The 19,117-nt window shown below is 53.0% G+C and overlaps 8 protein-coding genes and 1 non-coding gene across 9 annotated transcripts; 5 read left to right on the plus strand and 4 right to left on the minus strand.

The window, feature by feature from the left end:
* Positions 1-41: 41 nt before the first annotated feature.
* Positions 42-675, minus strand: CONPUDRAFT_151573 (uncharacterized protein; the record flags this gene model as incomplete). Its single annotated transcript, XM_007768034.1, has 2 exons — positions 42-199; positions 258-675. 2 exons carry the CDS (start codon positions 673-675, stop codon positions 42-44), a joined length of 576 nt encoding a protein of 191 aa, XP_007766224.1.
* Positions 676-868: 193 nt separating this feature from the next.
* CONPUDRAFT_51589 (uncharacterized protein) lies at positions 869-4,415 on the plus strand (the record flags this gene model as incomplete). The annotated part of the gene is made up of 10 exons (XM_007767174.1): positions 869-1,132; positions 1,337-1,870; positions 1,924-2,125; positions 2,176-2,404; positions 2,459-2,591; positions 2,642-2,817; positions 2,875-2,971; positions 3,024-3,460; positions 3,606-3,703; positions 3,754-4,415. 10 exons carry the CDS (start codon positions 869-871, stop codon positions 4,413-4,415), a joined length of 2,832 nt encoding a protein of 943 aa, XP_007765364.1.
* Positions 4,416-5,736: 1,321 nt separating this feature from the next.
* CONPUDRAFT_49996 (glycoside hydrolase family 16 protein) lies at positions 5,737-7,522 on the plus strand (the record flags this gene model as incomplete). The annotated part of the gene is made up of 9 exons (XM_007767084.1): positions 5,737-5,858; positions 5,921-5,956; positions 6,107-6,300; positions 6,381-6,399; positions 6,467-6,494; positions 6,578-6,698; positions 6,785-6,928; positions 7,047-7,285; positions 7,358-7,522. The coding sequence occupies 9 exons, from the start codon at positions 5,737-5,739 to the stop codon at positions 7,520-7,522; spliced, it is 1,068 nt and encodes a 355-aa protein (XP_007765274.1).
* Positions 7,523-10,044: 2,522 nt separating this feature from the next.
* Positions 10,045-10,657, plus strand: CONPUDRAFT_151576 (uncharacterized protein; the record flags this gene model as incomplete). The annotated part of the gene is made up of 4 exons (XM_007768035.1): positions 10,045-10,150; positions 10,200-10,364; positions 10,414-10,541; positions 10,625-10,657. 4 exons carry the CDS (start codon positions 10,045-10,047, stop codon positions 10,655-10,657), a joined length of 432 nt encoding a protein of 143 aa, XP_007766225.1.
* Positions 10,658-11,898: 1,241 nt separating this feature from the next.
* On the minus strand, positions 11,899-13,700 carry CONPUDRAFT_120544 (NAD(P)-binding protein). The gene is made up of 5 exons (XM_007768036.1): positions 13,149-13,700; positions 13,023-13,098; positions 12,634-12,965; positions 12,311-12,554; positions 11,899-12,240 (listed from the first exon to the last, which is right to left on the minus strand). Exons 1-5 carry the CDS (start codon positions 13,347-13,349, stop codon positions 12,017-12,019), a joined length of 1,077 nt encoding a protein of 358 aa, XP_007766226.1. The 5' UTR covers positions 13,350-13,700; the 3' UTR covers positions 11,899-12,016.
* A 58-nt stretch (positions 13,701-13,758) lies between these two features.
* CONPUDRAFT_88716 (uncharacterized protein) lies at positions 13,759-14,078 on the plus strand (the record flags this gene model as incomplete). Its single annotated transcript, XM_007768037.1, has 2 exons — positions 13,759-13,853; positions 13,925-14,078. The coding sequence occupies 2 exons, from the start codon at positions 13,759-13,761 to the stop codon at positions 14,076-14,078; spliced, it is 249 nt and encodes an 82-aa protein (XP_007766227.1).
* A 1,454-nt stretch (positions 14,079-15,532) lies between these two features.
* Positions 15,533-15,642, plus strand: CONPUDRAFT_t29. Its single transcript has one exon. It is a non-coding gene; the product is annotated as a tRNA-Leu (tRNA).
* A 479-nt stretch (positions 15,643-16,121) lies between these two features.
* On the minus strand, positions 16,122-16,588 carry CONPUDRAFT_24922 (uncharacterized protein; the record flags this gene model as incomplete). The annotated part of the gene is made up of 2 exons (XM_007767029.1): positions 16,122-16,231; positions 16,351-16,588. Coding segments are annotated over 2 exons (348 nt in total), but the record flags the coding sequence as incomplete, so codon positions are not given.
* Positions 16,589-17,342: 754 nt separating this feature from the next.
* On the minus strand, positions 17,343-18,265 carry CONPUDRAFT_50502 (uncharacterized protein; the record flags this gene model as incomplete). The annotated part of the gene is made up of 4 exons (XM_007767109.1): positions 17,343-17,634; positions 17,701-17,975; positions 18,033-18,050; positions 18,122-18,265. 4 exons carry the CDS (start codon positions 18,263-18,265, stop codon positions 17,343-17,345), a joined length of 729 nt encoding a protein of 242 aa, XP_007765299.1.
* Between the last annotated feature and the right edge of the window lie 852 nt (positions 18,266-19,117).

Here is a 19,117-nt window from a genome sequence, read left to right on the forward strand (position 1 = left end):
TGATGGTGGCAGTCGGTGAGAAAGAGTTATGGAGGCGGGACTCACATGATGCTGGCAGGCTTCACATTGCCATTCTTGGTCGACTTCTGATGGTCAGCTGCCTTGTTTTCTCCGGTGTGCTGCCCGCGTCTGGCTTCAATGTCCTTGCGAGTTGTCGCTCGCTCTTCTCTTGTCTTTCTCACCTTGCGCCCATGGTTAACTGTCGTTGTGTAAGGTTAGTGGCGACGAAAGCATACAGTCAGATAGCTAAACCTCACCTTCTGTAGCATCAACCTGAAGTTCGTCAGCAGGCGCGTCAGCGCCAGTTGGAGTAGCTGCCAGTGACGCTGAGCCAGGTTTGTTGACGACCAGCAAGCTTCCAACTTGACCTGACGCTGTTGTCTCCGTCGTTGCCGGCTTTGACCGTGGCTTCGGCTTCGGCTTCGGCTTCTCTTTGGCGACCTGCTTCCGCTGCATGCTGGCTTCTATGGCGGCAACCTTGTCCTTTGCTTCTTCCTCACGTGTGGCTTGCTCTTCAGCATGCTGCTGAGCTTCCTCCTCAACTTCTTTGCGGGACCGTCTTTTCTTCGTCGGAGCTTGTACCTTTGCTGGAGCTTGTACCTTTGCTTGAGTGGTAGCTTCACCCTGGCTAGGATTGGTGCGAGCAGCAGCGCGTGTGGTGCGGCGGTCGGACATGGAGGGATGAGCAGTAGTGCATCTGGATTCGGAGAGGTGGTTCGGGAGAAGGCAGCAACGAAAAATTTCGGAACGGGAAGTAAAGGTGGGAATTGTTTTGACAGAGCATTCGGGTGACTCGCACAAACGTAACTCATTTCTTACCTTGTCAGACTCCTCGCGCCTATCACCCCAAAATTTCCAACTCCCTACCATGCCAGTTTGCCCTTACAAGAAATGCGGCCGCGTTCTACGGAACGAGTCTGGGTACACTCAGCACATCAGGTCAGCCCACCAGGGCATTATTCGCCAGCGCCGACACCACCAGCCAGCACCATACTCCATCCAACCTCTCCCTCCTTCCCCTCCACTGCCTTCGCCACATTCGTTTTCTCCTCCACCTCCGCCCTCTTCACCATCACGCCGGTCTTCTCAAGCATCGCCTCAGCCCTCACCGCCTCAGTCTCCTCAGGGACCGGTTTCACCCCCCCAATCCCCCCAATCCCCTCAGCCTTTCTTACGCGCATCACCACTCCCTTGGTCACCCTTGTTTCCAGCTGAACAGCTGCCCGAGGAAGAAGATGAAGACGAAGACAATAGTATTGGAGCAGTCGCTGACCTAGGGCCCATCCAACGTGTTTTCCACAAGCTTTTGACTGGTATGTTCTCTGTATTCTCATAGTCTATATTTCTGACGTCCCCTACAGCACGAAAATGTTCTCCCAACGCAGAATTTCTTCCATCCGATGCTCCCCCGTCGCCACCTTCTCAGCGCCCGCCAACAGACTACTTCCCATTCGACAATCAACTTCAGTTCGAAACTGCCGACCTCCTTTACCGGGAATCGCAGATGTCTGCGGGACACATCGACATGCTCTGCAAAATTTGGCGTGCGTCAATGCCCCCCGGCTTCAACGCTCCCTTCCTCGACCACGCGAAAATGTATAGTGCCATCGACGCCATTGAAGATGGTCATATTCCCTGGCAATCATTCAACATTACCTATCAAGGCCCTCGACCAGCCGGCTATGTCCCCCCATGGATGAAGGCTAAATACGACGTCTGGTTTCGTGACCCACGAGAAGTCCTCAAGAATATGATAGCGCGGCCAGACCTGCAAGAACATATCGACCTCACACCCTTCCGCGACTACGATGAATCGGGCACCCGTCATTACGAGAATCTTTTCTCGGGCGATTGGGCTTGGGACCAAGCTGTACGTGATCCTCGCCTTTGTTATTCATTCTGCTTATAGACATGTTATTCTAGGACCAAATTGCTCAAGACCCGGACACTCACGGTGCGACTTTCGTACCGTTTGTCCTAGGTAGCGATAAGACCACCGTGTCTGTCGCTACCGGACATACAGAGTACTACCCTCTCTACATCTCACTTGGCAATGTACACAACAACACGCGACGCGCTCATCAAGATGCCGTCGCTCTCGTCGGGTTTCTGTCCGTCCCAAAAAGTACGTGGATATCTTCACTCCGGCAGCCCCAAACTAACCCTTTTATCCAGCGAACAAGTCATACAATGCCGACCCCCACTTTCGCCACTTTTGCCGCCAGCTGTACCACTGCTCGCTCGCAACCATCTTCGACGTCTTCAAGTCCGGCATGACACGATACGAGGTGGTTCAATTTGGCGACGGCTATCACCGATGGGTGATATGGGGAATTGGGCCCTATATAGCAGACTACCCCGAGCAGGTGCTGCTCGCCGGCGTCGTTCAAGGCTGGTGCCCCCGGTGAGCTTTTACCTCATTCACCTTTGAAACTCAACGTTGATCGGTTCTCCTTAGCTGTCTTGCATTTCCCGAAGATCTTGATGACGCCGACGCCCTGCTGCGCTGCGAGGAACACGATGACGCATTGGTCGAAGATTTTCATCCAGCTTTGTTATGGGATTCATACGGAGTTATTGCAAACGTCGTCGTGAGTCTGCTTTTTTGTCTCCCCGAATATTTTATTAATATCGTCATCAGCCATTTACCAGCGACTTTCCCCGTGCCGACATCCACGAACTTCTCGCGCCCGACATCCTCCACCAACTCATCAAGGGGACATTTAAGGACCACCTCGTCGAGTGGGTGGGGAAGTACCTCATCCAGGTGCACGGCAAGACGGAGGCAAAGAAAATTATGGACGATATTGATCGTCGGTATGTCCCTTCTTTCTGCTGCTATGATACACTTCCCGCTCACCTGCACATTTCCAGGATCTCGGTTGCGGCTCCCTTTGCCGGTCTTCGTCGATTCCCCGAAGGCCATGACTTCAAGCAATGGACGGGAGATGATTCCAAGGCGTTGATGAAGGTGTGTAGCAATGCCCCTCCGTGCGATGTTCCCCGTGCTAATTATCTTTTAGGTTTATCTCCCCGCGCTTGAGGGTCATCTCCCCGACGACATCATACGGACTTTTCGCGCTTTTTTGGAGTTTTGCTATCTCGTCCGCCGCAATGCGCTCACGGACAAGGATCTCGTTGACATCCAGGGCGCTCTCGACCGTTTCCATCACTATCGAAGCTTTTTCACGGACTACGGGGTCGCGGCAACGGTATCATTGCCACGTCAACACTCCATGCAACACTACCTCTATTTAGTCCGACAATTTGGCGCCCCGAACGGCCTTTGTTCCTCCATCACGGAGTCAAAGCACATTCAGGCGGTGAAAGAACCCTGGCGCTGGTCCAGTCGCTTCAACGCGCTCGGACAAATGCTTGTCACAAACCAGCGGCTGGATAAACTCAAGGCGTGCCGACGCAGCTTCGCGGAGCGGGGGATGATCTTGCCTCTCACAGACGAGTTTGCAGCCCTCCAAGATCGTACGTCTCTCATCTTGGGCTTGTTCATGACTCATTCTAACGTCTCTTCCAGTTGCAGCAACACTCGGAACCTGGGGCCCAGGGGAACTTGAAGCCGGCGCATCATCTGGTGGTCTCTCTCTCAGAGAACCACGTTCACGATCTATCGATGAGAACCCAGAGGATTCAGAAGCTGTTGATGGAGCAGATCTATCTGCAGAGGTGACACTTCCAACGCGACCCAGTAAGCTGATCCCGGGCTTAGTGTCTGTGTCTATGCTCACACATCGTCAGGCCCCGAACGTCCCAAGAACGTTGGTGACCTTGCGGATGAGTTAAGGATCCCAAACCTTGAACGACTCGCGCACCGGTTTCTCTTTGGCCAGCTCCATCCCCGAGATCCCCGTGTGCTGCTGCGCTCCGTTCCCATCAGGGACTGCCCGACTTTTCCCGATCGCATCAAAGTCTTCAACTCCGCGCGCGCCGTCTTCAAAGCCCCGAGTGACATCTTTGGATTGTCGGGCATGAGGAGCGAGCGCATCCGCTCTTGCCCTCTATGGAGAGGCGAGGCACCTCGTTACGACTGCGCCTTCCTCATGACCAACTCCGGCATCAAGGGGACGCTAGCGATGGACATTGCTCGCGTCCTCGCATTCTTCTCGTTTCGGTACCGAGGGACAGTTTACCCTTGTGCCATCGTCCACTGGTTCGAATATTCTGAGGAGGAGCGGGACGAAAACACGGGCATGTACGTCGTGAAGCCCATGTCCAACCGCGACGGCTCCCCTCGAGTGGACATCGTCCACATCGACAGCTTCGTACGCGCGGCTCATCTCCTCCCTCAGTTTGGTACAACTGAAGTCTCGGAGGACCTAAAGTGCTTTCACTCGTATGACCATTTCAAAAGCTTCTATCTCAACAAGTTTGTTGATCATCACGCTTTCGAGATTGCTTAATATTCATGTATCACGACATAGCTTCGGTGGACGTGAATTGATATTAAATTACTACTTCTTCTTGTATTACCGACAGCTTACATGAATTGAAGTACACTTATGCAAACTCGAGTGAACTTAACCAGCTAATCGAGACTCTGTTTACTTATGAGCCTCGCCCGAACTTGGCGACGTTTCTCAGACTTAACAATTTCCGGTATAAGGTGACCATCGGGCATAAGCGTCGTTAAGTTGTCGCAAAGTTTAATCTCGCTAAAAAAGGTTTGTGCAGATTTGCTGATGTGATATGTACTCGCTGTACCCATATGGATCATCACAGCGATTTGGCACCATCAGCCAAATCAAAAAGTCTCAGATTGGGCTCTGGCCTACTCGTACCACAGCCTCTTACCATACGCAATCCATTTCGTCCCGTACTACCGCATACCCGGGATCTCGAACTTCTTCTTGAAAGTATCCCGAGTTCCTAGCGCAATGGAGGTTTTTGAAGCGCGAATATTGTATATCGGGAATCCGAGGAGCTGCTTGATGTCGCTCGGCTCTGCAACATCTCATCGTCTTCGCGATCTTGTTAGCTTCGACAAAGGAAAGCGAGGACTTGCCTGGGAATACATACATCCATGAAACTGGACCTTATGTAGTATAGAAGACGAATCCATGTCATTGGTGTAGGATCAAGCTTCACAGCTACACAGGTAGCCGGGGAAGAAGGACTGTCATCCGATTCCCTGCAGCGTCCAGCATGAGTGAAACTTAAAGCATAGGTCTGGAGTCGCGCGACAACAGCATGGCATCCGACCCGCTCCGTCGGGACGGAAGCATTTCGGATGGTCCAACGTCACGTGGAAGATCAACTTGATCGGGAGAAGGGCGCCGAAGCGCCGGACGGTGGGCATGTTCAACTTTCTGGCCCTGGTTTGGGCGAGGATCAACTGCGTTGCGCACGGCGGCGGCATGGTCTGTCAGTCGATCTGCACAGACTCGCTCAACACGTTTTTCTCTTGCCCGCCGGATCCATTTTAGTTCTCCTCTTCCTTTCTTCTCCGCTGGCAAAGGCTCTGCGTTCCAGGTTCATTTCGGCATCGGTGCACGTTGAAGCCCTAGGCACGCGGGTGGTGCGTTTGTCTCCACAGGGTGTATATAATACTCTTGCTTCTCGTCTGCGGACGGTGCTTTTACGACTTCTTGCTCTTTGCTCTCAACTTGCTTTGCTTTGCTATTCACGAACTTCCCTGGACCTCTGACGACCCCCAACCACCAAGTGCAACGATCCGTAATGACCCGCTCAACTCTTCTGCTCGCGGCTGGAGCCTGTGCGCTCATGGCATTCGCTGCCCCTGATCATACATTTGAGAAGAGAGACGGGAACTACGAGACACTGTCGAATGGCTCAACAGTCATATGGGTCATAGACGATGTATACCAGGGCTCGACATTTTTCGAGTGCGTTCTTCATTAGTACTCGTGTGTACCCTCACTAGCATCACTCACCTAATCGCTCAAAGTGCATTTGGCTTCTACACCGGCCCCGACCCAACCCAGTACGTCATCCTCCCACCCACCCGCTCGTCACTCCTTGACTGACGGCACTCTCAGTGGAACCGTCAAGTGAGTACCTCCCCGTCCACACTCCACAAACCGCACACCCAACTACTGCTGGGTTCTAAACTTGGCCTATGACGATAATTCAGCTTCCTCGACGCAAACGACTCCTTCTCCTCGGGTCTCGCCTACGTGCAAGACGACGGAAAGGTGATCATGAAGGGCGACGACACCACCCAGCTCGCGTACGGAGCCAACCGCAACAGCGTCCGTATATCAAGCTACAAGCAATACAACGGTGGCCTGTTCATCCTTGACGTTGATCGAGCTCCTTGGGGTTGCGGTGAGTCCATTCTTTGAGCTATTCTTGGATTTGGGGATAAAATCGATCTGATCTTCTGTTCGGTTGGGCTGTGGCTATAGGTGTCTGGCCCGCGTGGTGGTATGTCATCGAACCTTCTCGAGGCTGGCTTCCAAAGACGGCAGGCTGATGTTCATTTTGGAACTAGGACACTGGGAGATGGGACCTGGCCATACGTACGTCAATTTCTGTCGTCACATCTCCCTGAGCAGCGAGGTTTTCTGCAGTAATGCTAACCATGTGTTTTCCTATGCTCTAGACTGGCGAGATCGACATTATCGAAGGTGTCCACGCCAACGAGCACAACCAGGTAACGTGGCACACCGCACCAGGGTGCAACGTTACCCAGCCCAACACGTTCAGTGGCACCATCGGCGTAAGTGCTTTCGAGAGTCCGACTTGTATACGTTGGTCTGACGGCTTATCGTGTTCCTCTGTCCCACGGGCGGTTAGCAAACCAACGGAGTGGACAACTGGAGCTGCGACGCGACGAATGGCCAGGGCGGGTGCGGTATCATCGAATGGAGCCGCTCGTCGTATGGCCCGTATTTCGACTCTATTGGCGGAGGGGTGTTCGCGATGAAGTGGAACGCGGATGGGATCTCTGTCTGTGTGTATATCCTCCTTGCCATACGCCCTTCTTCTGCCTTCTTCCTTCGCCTTCCCCCCTTGAATTCGCCTTCCATCGTCTCACCCCGCGTCCCAACTCCCCGCTAACCTCCCCAAAGGGTCCTTCTACCGCTCCGCCGTCCCGGCCGACATCGTCTCCGGGGAGCCGAACCCATCAGGTTGGGGCGAGCCCGTCGCGGCGCTCTCCTCGGAGGGCTGCGAGCTCTCGAATTACTTTATGAACCACTCGATCATCTTCGACATCACCTTCTGCGGCGACTGGGCCGGCAACTCGTACGCGACCTCGGGCTGCCCGGGCACGTGCCAGCAGCAGATCATGGATCCCGCTAACTTCGTCGTGAGTACCCTCTCAAACTTTTTCGTTTCTTCTGAATATGAAAGGGTGAGATGCTGATGGGGATCTTGGTAGAATGCGTCGTGGATCATCAACTGGATGAAAGTCTACAAGGAGGAGATGATCTCGGGCAATGCGAGTAATGCTGCACCGCGCCGGCTCGCCACCAGCCTCGTCTTTGAGTCACGGTGGACGTGGGTCCTCGGAGCCTTGTCGTCGGTCGCGTGGTTTGTGCTGTAGCGCGAGGGAAATGGCCGGCGGCGCGATCGGATCGATACCTGGGGTTGAAGGGATACCCGGATAGGCGTATGAATGGAAATGTTTATGATTCCTACATGATAGATTTACGCCTCAACGTGATTAACGGACTAACAATATAGCTAACGTTTAACGGTGTTTGTACATAGACAACTCCTTGCGCATCCCATATGTCGTAGGCATGTGAAGGTCAGCTCTCGCTGGTTACTCATCCCATTGATGGTGTACATCGCCAGCCTGGCGTTTGTGATATCCTCCTTCGCCCGATACATTGATAGAAGTTAGACTGCTGATTCTGACTTCTGACTTCTCTCGAAGTTGAGAACACTGACGGTTGATGCGATGATACGCCGCAAATCTTGAAACCCGACCCTTAGAAGAGAAAAAGACAAGGAAATTTGAGTAGCCACAAGTGCGTAGTATGCATATCGAGTGAATCTAAATGAGTTGGCCACTAAAGACGGTAAATGAGCGCGTAGTACTCCTTCCTTGAGCCTGACAGTAACCCACCAACACCCTTCGTCACGGGTTCGCACACTGTCGTCTTTCCACCATCGTCAATGCTGGCATGCTGAGCGACATCTCAGCCTCGGCGCTGACTGACGTACCTGAGTTACTATAGCTAAGTACTTCTACCTTCTTCCGCCCTCTTTCTTGGAAGAGCGGGGTCTTCCGCTCGATCGCATCGTTCTCTGCTGCGGAATGCGAGGGAATGTGTCAAGCATGGCAGTACGGATGCCACGAGGAGATCATACGAGTACTGGGAGCGGCACCGACGTCATACGTGTCGTCTATTTACGCGCTTTTGCGACCTTCCTGGCGCAATTTGAGGGCATCACCTTATACCTGGAACGACGCCTGACTGGCTCGCGCCTCAAGTCGCACGGGGATTTCATGGCCAGGATCGGCCATTTAACGGAGAAGTGGAGGTTTTTGGTGCTGTGGAGAGACCTAGCTAGTCTGGATATGTTCAGCTTTCGCTCGCTATTGGGCGTGAGCGTGAGCTAGGCGCGGCCGAGACATATTAAGGACCCAGGACAGATCAAAAACCCCGTGAACTTGCCGGAGAGAAAGCCGATGACGGGTAGCGTCATATACAGTATTGCAGGTATATGGGTGCTTCCCTGCGCTGTCCGAATAGCTGGATCTTGTCGGTATCTCCAAGAATTCGACCAGTGGCTAGCGTGGTGCACCACTTACCAAGAGCTAAAGGCGGCTGGAATCGTGGCTATCCGCCACGTCGCACTGGTTCCTGATCTGGGCGACGAGGTGATACGGAGACTAAGGATCTATCCTGCTGAGATACTGAGAGACCTCCAAGCCTCGGTTGAGCCAGCTGTAGTTCCATGATAGGACAGCCTGCAGGTGTTCCACAAGACACAGATGTCCAGGAGCGACGTCGCATCATCTGAGGTACACCCGAGTGATATTCAGAGCGTCATCATAAAGTTCGAGCACGTTGGCGATGTCGTACCGAGAAGCGCAAGATCTCCGAGAGGATGTCAAGCGGAATGCGGCGAACAGCTGAGAAGGCTGACGCGCTGTCATTTCCAGAGTAAACTTCTCAAACGCGTCTCGGGACTTTCGGCACCTGGTGATCTCGGTGATAACAGATCAGCGCTTCGAAGACTTCCGAGTCGCTGGATGAGATATTTCCTTCGAAAGACAGGTCCATAGCCAGATGGGGTATAACTTTGTAGGGAAATAAAAAAGCCCAAGTACAACTGAAGGGGTTGAAATAGCGGCAGTGTTGTATACACGTTGACCTGTTAGATGATGTTGGGAACTTGGTCTATGTTACCGTTCAAAGGGTGCAATTAGCCTCCGTCATGCAGCGTACCCAAATCATTGCCTTTGCGGGAGCCATCGTGGGCATCAAGGTGGGGGTCGAGATGCGGTCAAGAAGTTGTTTGAAGCAAAATTAGCGTATAGAACGAGACGCACCGGAAAGAAACAAACAATTTTCCCGCAAGGGTTAATGTGAGGCTTGAGCCGAAATTTGTTCTTGCTGCAATTCTTACGAAAGTATTCTCCCAAATAGGAATCCAGTGAACTTAAAAACGGTCTTCCGATTTGGACGTCATTCTCGCCAGAAAAGCGTTGAAACCGGAAGTCTGGCGCTGCGCGAGCTGCGACGCAGTCCGGCAAGTCCGGCGGGTACGGTACGGTTGCGGGGTCCCTAAACAAAGTCAACCGCATGTGATCTAGCCGCGTCGCGTAGATATCCTAGCCCTCCTGTACATTATCTTATCTACATCCCATTCACATTCCCTATGTTCGCCGGCGTTATAGCCCGCCTTGTCCAAGAGTACCCCCAGTTCGAGCAGCTCGAATACGAGCAGATCACAGCATTTATCGAATGCTGTCGTGACTTTCGCCAAGATATCAGCATGATCCAACCGACCTCTAAGTCGACAGCCTCTACCCCGCCAATCTATTTGCCGCATGTCCACCAGCTCTTTCTCTCTGTTATCACGTCTATTTGAATACAGGACATTCCTGTTATGTGTAGGGGTCTTCGGGACCTCATATGGTCACTTGCACCACTCGAGGAACGAGAACGAGGCAGAGATGAAAAGTACGCAGAGCATGGGTGGGACAAGGGCATATGTGAGTAACTCATAGCACTCTATTCCGACGCTCTCCTCACGGATTCCAGGCAAAACACCATTATATCCGCCATCTATTACGTGCACGAATTCGCAGTGCGGCCATGCCAACAAGGGCGTGGAGATGCGCGACTATGACAAGATGGGCCGGGCCATAATATTAACACTCAACGGCGGCGTCAAGTTCACAAAGGTTGTGAACCTGACGTGCGCAGGTACGCTCTTCATACTTCTGCTAAATTATACATCTCACATCTGTTCTAGGATGCCGCCGTAGTTATCGTCACAACTACTATGTTCACAGCGACTCAAAGACTCGAACATATTACCCCGGCCCCAATCTACCCCAGTATATTCAACTCGACGAACACCACTACGCCGAAACGGAGCTGGTGAAGCAATGGACTGACAATTTGCTAAATAGCCAGTGAGTTCTAACGCCGTATGAACGCATGTATGCTTAGCTTTTTTCTAGTACCTCTGCGACAAACTGTGCCACGGCTTTTGATCTATCACGCTCACGAAAGCTCACCAACAGATACTTCAGCCGTCCACGGGCCCTAGACGGCGACGACGCTCTCCCTTTCAGCTCGAAGGTAACTCATGAGCAGGTCTGGTACGGATTCATTATTCTGGCTCTTCTTCGAAACCACTACGCTCGCGGTGTTGTCCTCTCGGTTCCGCATACAGGCGATCAGCGCCAACGGTACATCACCGAGTAGCCACAAGTGCCACATGGGGTCTATACGCTTACGACGAGCATCGTAGCCGTGAGACGAGTGGAAGCACTGTGAGATACACGAGTGAGTACTCCAAAGGCTACGAGAGGCAGATATAAATAAGGACTCACATTCACGTAGTAGCGGTCCTTGTTGGGACCCTTTCCGACCACCTTCACCAGCAGAAGAGTGCGACGACCAGCGCGCGCGCACTTCGGGCAGATCACCTTGCCCCCTTCCATAGACGGAGTGTTAGGCTCAGTAGAAGAGCTCATATCTCAGAGGGGAGTTTCTGGAGAGTAAGCGGGAGTAGGAAGCGGTATCGCGCGAAGAGATAACGTAGAACGGGGATTTTTATTTAAGTTCTTCAGCTACTGTATAGTTCTTGAGCGTATTGGTACATGGAATGTGAGGTACTGTGGCTACGAGGACGAGGGGAGGCGCGGCGCGTCTGAGTCACGTGGTTTTGATTTTGACCAAGACCCCGAAACCCCTCGCAACTTGCCGCCGGACTGCCGTACCTCGCCAGACCAGCGCGACTGCCGGACTTCCGATTTCAACACCGTCCTCATTCTCGCGTGGTCTCGGGAGTCGGGACGAAAAGGCTTGGTCTGAGGCTAATGGTAAGCTTTTTAGTGGGTTTCTCCCTGTTTCTCCAGGTTTCTCCGGCAGCGACCAGGCAGACAAGGTTTCATTTTGCCACCTTCCGCTTTGCTCCCGAAGAAAATTGCCGTGTGTCTGCAATGATCTCCCCATGGGCCGTTCAAGCTCCGGGGTAAATTTGGGGTCCGCCGGAGTTCAATCAGTGTTCGACGTTCAAAAGGACGGGGAATCAGGCCTCAAGAGTACATGCGGCGTTTCGACGAACATCCGAGGAGCTGGTGACACGGGTTGCGTGAGTCAGTACATTCGATTGTTTTTGTCTTCCTACTGGACGTTCTTGCTCGATTTTCAGAAGAAGAAGAAAACGCGTCTAAGTTATACATACACTCACGAACTTAAGCTGGTTCGCCCATCGAGGCGATAGACTCCTGGCTCAAATGACATAGTTGATTGATAGAATAAACATAAATAATCATCTTCATAATGAGGCGTATCAAAGTGATTAAAATACAACTGAGCATTGACAACTTGAACCGAGCATCAGGTTACGAGCCTGATCCAATCCATCCTCGACGAGCATAGTCCGCTATGATGTCTCTCACTGTAACATCAAGAGAACGATAACTTATCCCCAGAATAGCTGTGTCTTCGGTGACGTCAAACGACGCACCCTGAGAGTTCCCCAAAGGGGCATCTTGGAACTTCTCGATAGACCTCAGTGCTTCGGAGAAGTCGTACACGAACGGCCGTAGGGATGCTGCAGAGTTGACTGGGAACAAACCGACCCAGAGATTAGTTCCACGGAATTCGTTGGTGGCATGAGAGACCGAGTCACCCACCGAGGTCTTCAAATACCATTGGTGTACCTTGCGCAGGGATGAGCCTCCGCATGCCTGCTGCTTCCGTCTCCAGCGCACGAACATGCGCAGCCGCGGCGTCACGAACGTCGACCCAGAGTTGTGCGGGCTCGGTCTTCGGGTTCATGCCCGCTGGAAACGTACCATGCACCAATGCGTTGAAAATATGTTTCCCTGTGTCACCGCTCCCACTCGTATACGGCGAATTGACCTCATGGATGGGCGGCTGTGGGGTAGACATCGAGATCAGGAACTCCAATCGGTGTGATCCGTGCAGTCGGATTGAGCCACGAGGAGAGACGTACTCCTAGAACACAAGGGAGGCTGATGATCGAGAAGTCGAACGAAATAACGCGTCTGTGAGCGTCAAAGAATCCCCATATGGATGTCTCGACCGAAGCCTTCGAGGCGGCATATACTTTGGTCGGATTGGCACGCGTACGGTTCATTTCAACGGCCTTGATTGCAGCCTTGTTCTGCTCAGCCGCCATGGCAGTGACAGGAACGACAGCGTTGGCTGGTACGGTGATGGCATCCAGAGATGAGCAAAACACGATGCGCTTCAAGGTGGGGCCGGCGTGTGATTGGGCACTCTCTAAGATATTCCGGACGCTCCAGGTCGACGACGGTAGAATGTCTAGATGGGATTGTAAGTCACGAATGACCGGCGAATAAAATAAGGAAAAAGGCGTACCGTGAGCGTTCAGTGCAGGAGCTGCTATGTGAATTATCCCCGCGACACTTCGCACCGCGTCATTGAACGCGCCGTTCTACATGCTATGTCACCCATGGAGCTTTTCTTAGAAAATTCTGCACGTACCTGATTCATGTCTCCCACGACGGCCAGCGTTAGTCGACCCGCATGATTGGAGAATAACTTGAGGAGGTGAGGACACTTGTTGACGCTGCGAACTGCGGCACGGACATGGTATCCCTTCTGGAGTAGATGTCCGACCACGTGAACCCCGAGGTAGCTGTTTGCGCCCGTCACGAGGATCGTTCCAGAAGAAAGAGAGGGCATGCTGGGTTGTCAACGACTCTGACTGGCAGATTTGTTGGCAGCTATTTAAGTGGTTGAGACGTAACGTCTCTGACCGCACATTTCCCTTGAACCACATTGCGTCCAGATACGTGCTCGTGTGATCAGCCACCTGGAGCAGGCATAATGAAAACCCCATTTGAAAAGAGGCGGTGAACGAGGACGTCAGGGAGTCCAGGGGTATCATCGCCCCTCGCTGAAGAAAACAGGAGTGCGGATACAATTCCCAGACTTACAAATAATCACCAAGCAAACCATCAAGTACGTGGATTCCAGTGGCGTTGGTTGGGAGGCGGACAGCATTCAAAGGCCAAAATCCCGGACCAAGAGCGGGACTCAAAAGAAGGGGGATCGGCTTTTTTTTCACGGAAGCATCACCTGATGAGAGAAAATGGAACTGGACGAGCCAACAAGGGAAAGGCAGTCCTTGATAGGACGGCGTTGGATACATCAAGACAGGCCTATCACCGATGCAGAACCTAGGGTGTGGCAGCGACATTTAGTAAGCCATAGACAGCTCAATGAGCCATTGAATGGACGTGGCACTTACTGTCGAGAACTTCTTCTGAAAGGCTGGTGCGCGCTACCGCCTCAGCTAGACCCCAACGTACGCAGGCTAAGGCCCGAGGATCTCAAAGGAAGAAGGAAAAGGTGAGACACGGTATGTGTATTGACGCGAGAATGGATCTATGGGCTCATGTCAGACACTGACTTGATTTAGCGGAGTCTGGCTGCAGCGGTGGCTAGTACATGTATTGAACCCTCAGTAAAGCTCGGAGAGAAGATTGACGCTGTGGGACCGATTATGTACAGGTACGCACCTTGTTCTTTCTCTCCCATGACCCTTGCAAGTGGCTCGCGGGGCAGGGTGGTTCTGTGGGTTCAACGTTAATCTCCGACCGTCGCCGACTGCGAGTGGTACAGACGTCGTCGTGGGTTTCGGGAGCTCGGAGGAGACTGGAAATGGGCAAGTTTCAATCCATCAGACGGTAAAGGGTCCAACTAATGGCGACGCTTCCACTATTGGAAGCAACGAGAGCTTGGCGGATAGTTTGTGTAGTCCTCGGCCAGAGCGCATTGCTCGCGTTCAGAACAAGTCAGTATACCGTCGGTAATTGTTTTCGCTGACAGTTGCGACGAACATTGGTTCCTAAAACATTTATCCCAAGGTATGTCAGAAGACAATACCAGAATAGGCAATTTCTCTCAACTAAATACCGCTTGGAGTCTTTGGAGGGATAAACCTGGCACTAGCAAAGCGGTCGAGCAAGGATAGTAAGCCCCATATACTCACCAAAGTTTAGTTGCGGCCACCAAAGTACGTCATTCACCACATGGATGCCTGCTTCCAACGTTTAGCATGAGCGAAGATGTGCTGTAGGTTCATGCTAGTCTTCCTTGGCTTTCCTTGCCGCCCGTTAATGAACAGGGCGAAATGTCCAGCGAAGCATCGCTTCTTGAGCGGTGTAACTGGAAAAACTCTGCAAGGTCGTCTAGACGACTTGAACGCCGTTAGACGAGTACTATTCGGAGTACAATTTGAACACAAGACATCAGGAACGGTGCAAATATGTGCCGGCTTCACTAACCTAATGCCGCAGCTCTCGCCCTCCTTTCCCGCAACACCAACGTCGGGTAGAAGAAACAGAACAGTTTTTAGGCGTTGCGGTACGCACTCGGGTTCGGCGGGTTGTCTTTCAAGCTTCAAGCCTCGGTTCCGAGCTTGCTCCGAGGAACGCCGGATCGAGTCGAGAGTCGGCCCTAGTCGGAGCACTCAGCCGCATGCCCCGGCGACGATCAGTTTAGGGTGACAAGACTCGGACTGATCAAAAGGAGTTGCCCCGAGAGGAACTGCGAGCTCGAAGCCTCGAATGTCGCCACTTCGAGAGATGGATAACTTCAAAGTCTAAAATCTGCCTACGGTAGACTATTTTGGCGCCCGCTCCGAGGCTCGCGATCAGATAATGTGGGTGTGCATCAGTACAAGGCATCAGTCGCCTCGGACACCGTGGTCACGGATAGGTGCGTACCGTATGTCGCCTTGCGTAAGTCGCTTGCGGGGAGGCTGGTTGAGAGAACACGAGTTAAGAGTGGGAGACGCGAAGAGATCCATACTCAGGGAGAGCGGATGCGATATAAGGTGGATTGATGACTGTTGTTTCAACGGCAAGATGGCCGAGCGGTCTATGGCGTGTGACTCAAGCGAAAGCTTGCCTGCAAAGCACAGGTTTCTCATCTCTTAATTGAGGCGTGGGTTCGAATCCCACTCTTGTCAGTCTTTTTGCACTTTCGCGCCATGAGCTGGATTTAGCCCGGACTCTGAATAACTTATGCTGGATGATCATGACATCTTTTTGGCGAAACCAAAGTCCTTACTTCATACGTGCGATGTCCGCTTGTTCTCGGAAGCAACAAAAAAGGAAATTGGCCATTATTTTATTGTAAGAGTAGTACAGCATATATGCATCGAGAGGAGATCAATCGAGCGTGCAACAGGGTATTAATATACAATCGTCTCCCATCGTCATGAATCTAGGTTGCAGCCGACATCGACAACAAGGCTACCGGTCCCCGTCTAAGAGCGGATCGACTTCCAGTGCTCACATCAATCATGGTTTACTTCTTCCCCTTTTTCGGATTGCGCTCGTATGCGTTAGCGTCCGAGTCCGAATCTTGCAGCTCGTGCACGTTGCTGCCGCCGTCTCTGGACGCGAGCCCATTACCGTTCGGGTGGTTGTGGTTGTGATCGTGGTTGTGATTGTGATCATGGTGTCTGCGCCCAGCGCCCGAGTCCGAATCAGAATCGGACGACTCCTCCGAGGAGCTCTCGTCGAATTCTCGGGGTTTGTGGTAGATGCAGCATACTGTCCGGAGGTGTTAGCATCAATGGTATCGATCATAGAAATGGCTGAGCCAGCGGCAGATGTATCATCGATAGAAGGCGGAAGAGGCGAGGATGACGAGGTAAATTCAATACACGTACTCTTGGATTTCTTCTTCCCCGCTCCTTCGTTGTCTACCACCCCCTCGTCCCACGCCACCCTCGCCCTCGTCCGCCTCGGTTGTCCTCTCAGCCTGAGAGCGCCCACGACGTGCGCCTCGCCTGAGGAAGGACCCGCGCCAGAGTCGTCCTCGGGGCGGGGCTGCGAGTCCCGCAGGGTGATGGTGCGCGAGCCGTCCGTAGGGGCGCCAGTGTTGGGTCTGTGCTGGGCTGCTGTCGCCATCTTCCTTCCTTTCGTTGACTGGGCAGCGATGTTTAGGACAACGGTGTATATGGGAGAGGAAATGGAGATGACTAGTGAAGAAAGATCAAAGGTTGCTGGTCTGAACGAAGGCAAGGATAGGGATGCGGGGAAGTCTGAACCGCGGAGATTGCTTACATCATAGCCACGTTTTTTGGTTTCGGCCGGCAAGCGGGCGACATTCCATGGCTTTCCATCCCACTCCATCATCTCCCTCTCTTGTGGTCTGTTCTTGTCGCATCCTCACTATCCGTCAAGTGTTTCCTCGACATTTGGGTTCAGATGCTCAGGACGGACTCGATGTTTGAAATATGATCTATGAAGCATTTTTGGATTGATCGTCACAAAGATGATTAGAGCATATGCATATATGCATAATACAAGCAAAGGTGGTACAGAATGCGAACGAAGAATGGTGAGGTGATGCTATACAAGATGATGCGCGGCTAAGTTATCGACATGTGAAGGCAAGTAGGAGAGTCCGATCGATGCAGAGGAGAACGAAGATGCGTGTAATCGTAAAACGTGGATGCGGGGTGGTACTCGAAGATCGACGATCGACGTCGAGCCGAGGCGCAGTGATCTGCGCTCGTGGTAGTCATGCCAGAGAGTCCCAAATGAATATGAATGAAGATGGAAAAGTCGAAGATGAAGGAAATCATTCATCCGTAGACGACTCTGTAGCGCGTCGTCAGCTCCATATTCCCCCGAATAACGCGATAAACAAGTAAACTCACCCCCTGGCAGTGGTCGATATGGGCTTGAAGTCCGTGCGGCCGGACGCGACGAAGTGCTGGAGCACCTCGGCCCAGTCCTCGCGCTGGTCCCAAGAGATCTTGGCGGGCGGGTCGACCTCGACGGGCATAACCTGGCTGATGCCGCCACACTGGACGAGGACGACGAGCGTACCGATACCGCCCGCACGGCGGCAGCGCTCCTCCCGTCGTTCGATGTCGGCACCCACGAGCGGGTCGTTGTCGGTCACGTATGACCGGGGGACGATGTGTGTCCGCGAGACGGTGAATCTGTATGTCCATAACGGGTAAGCATCTGGCTTTGGCCGGGCGGCTATAGTGAGGGGAAGAACGCACCGGAAGAGCGACTCAGCATGGGGGTTGTAGCCAAGCTCGATGAGGAGGCAGTTTTGCCGGATGTTGGAGGGCATGCGCTTGAGCTGGAGCGCCTGGAAGCCAGCCCAGCCGAGGAGGGACGAGTGCGTGGAGGTAAACTTGCGCAAATACTTGACGAGGTTCTCATCTGGGTACGCGGCGCCTACGGGCTGCTGCTTCGCGCCCGACATCTGAGCGGCGGTGTGCTGGCAGATGACCTTGTGCGAGGGCCAGTGCGACTTTTGGCATTCAGGGGACTGGTGGAGGTGGGTAAGCGAGAGGGCTTGAGATGATGGAAAAGGAGATGCACGTACGCAGTACTGGGTGGTCATCTGTGGGTCCAAGGAACGGATAGGTTAGCCCGGCGGTTACGGGAAGCGAGATGAAGAGAAGAGGGACGTACGCAGCCACCGCAAAGACGGAACTTTTGGATAGTGGGATTCTCAACCGCGCCGCAGGTGTCGCATACGCGGTATCCGCGTTGCTTTTGCGGGTGCGAGGCGGTGGTGGACGGATGAGAGTAGTAGTTGGCTGCTGCGGGTGCCATTGTGGTGTCGTCGGTGGATCGGCGGGGATGCTATTGTGCTGTGAATAGCAGCGATGAGGATGTCTGGTGACAAGACTGGGCCCATTGTTCTCTGCATTTTATATCTGCTCGGTGCGACGGGATGTGCCATCTTGGGCCGGGCGGGCGTGTCAGTAAGAGGCTGACGGAGCCTGAGGCGCGGTGCCCCGCAAGGCGCCATCCTGGTGACTGGTATGATAACAAAAGACCGCTTGCAAGTCTTTTGTCTTTGGCTGAGGGTGGGTGGATAAGTCTTTTGTGTGAGGGCGTGGATGGAGAATACGCGGGTGTCGGTTCAGAGGACTTCCAGAACGCTCAAACACAATAGACGAGTTGTAATCTGGCAATAAACAAAAAGATGGACGCCCAATCCGGCTGTTGTTCCCTGTTTGTTCCCCTCTTACCCGTCGGTCAGCCGCGCCAGTCTAATTGTTTTCGACGATACTTTGCATCTTCTTGCCCCTCGAGCTCCCACCACTGACTCTATGGCCCCATGCGCGTGCGTTCCTTACAGCATATCTTGCTCTTCCATTCGACTTAGAGCGCTCATATCACCACAGCTCGAATAGGCTACCCGCTCGTCCAGATCCAGGAATCTGAAAGAGCCATGCCCCTCGCTCCCTTTTGGAACTATTTGGACGGCCGATAGGCCAAATGACTCCCGCCTGACATCAGTTCTCGCAACACGTTTCCACCTCTCTGCTCCGACTACCCGATCCTATTGTTAACCTTACCTTCCCTGCCTTGAACCTAATCATCCGTCCCCCCTTCCCGCTTCTCGTGGGGTTCCGTCCTCGCCAATATAGACTCGCCTCCTCGCAAGCTCTCATTCAT

The sequence above is a fragment of the Coniophora puteana genome (genome assembly GCF_000271625.1).
Source record: "Coniophora puteana RWD-64-598 SS2 unplaced genomic scaffold CONPUscaffold_3, whole genome shotgun sequence".
Classification (NCBI taxonomy): Eukaryota; Fungi; Basidiomycota; class Agaricomycetes; order Boletales; family Coniophoraceae; genus Coniophora; species Coniophora puteana.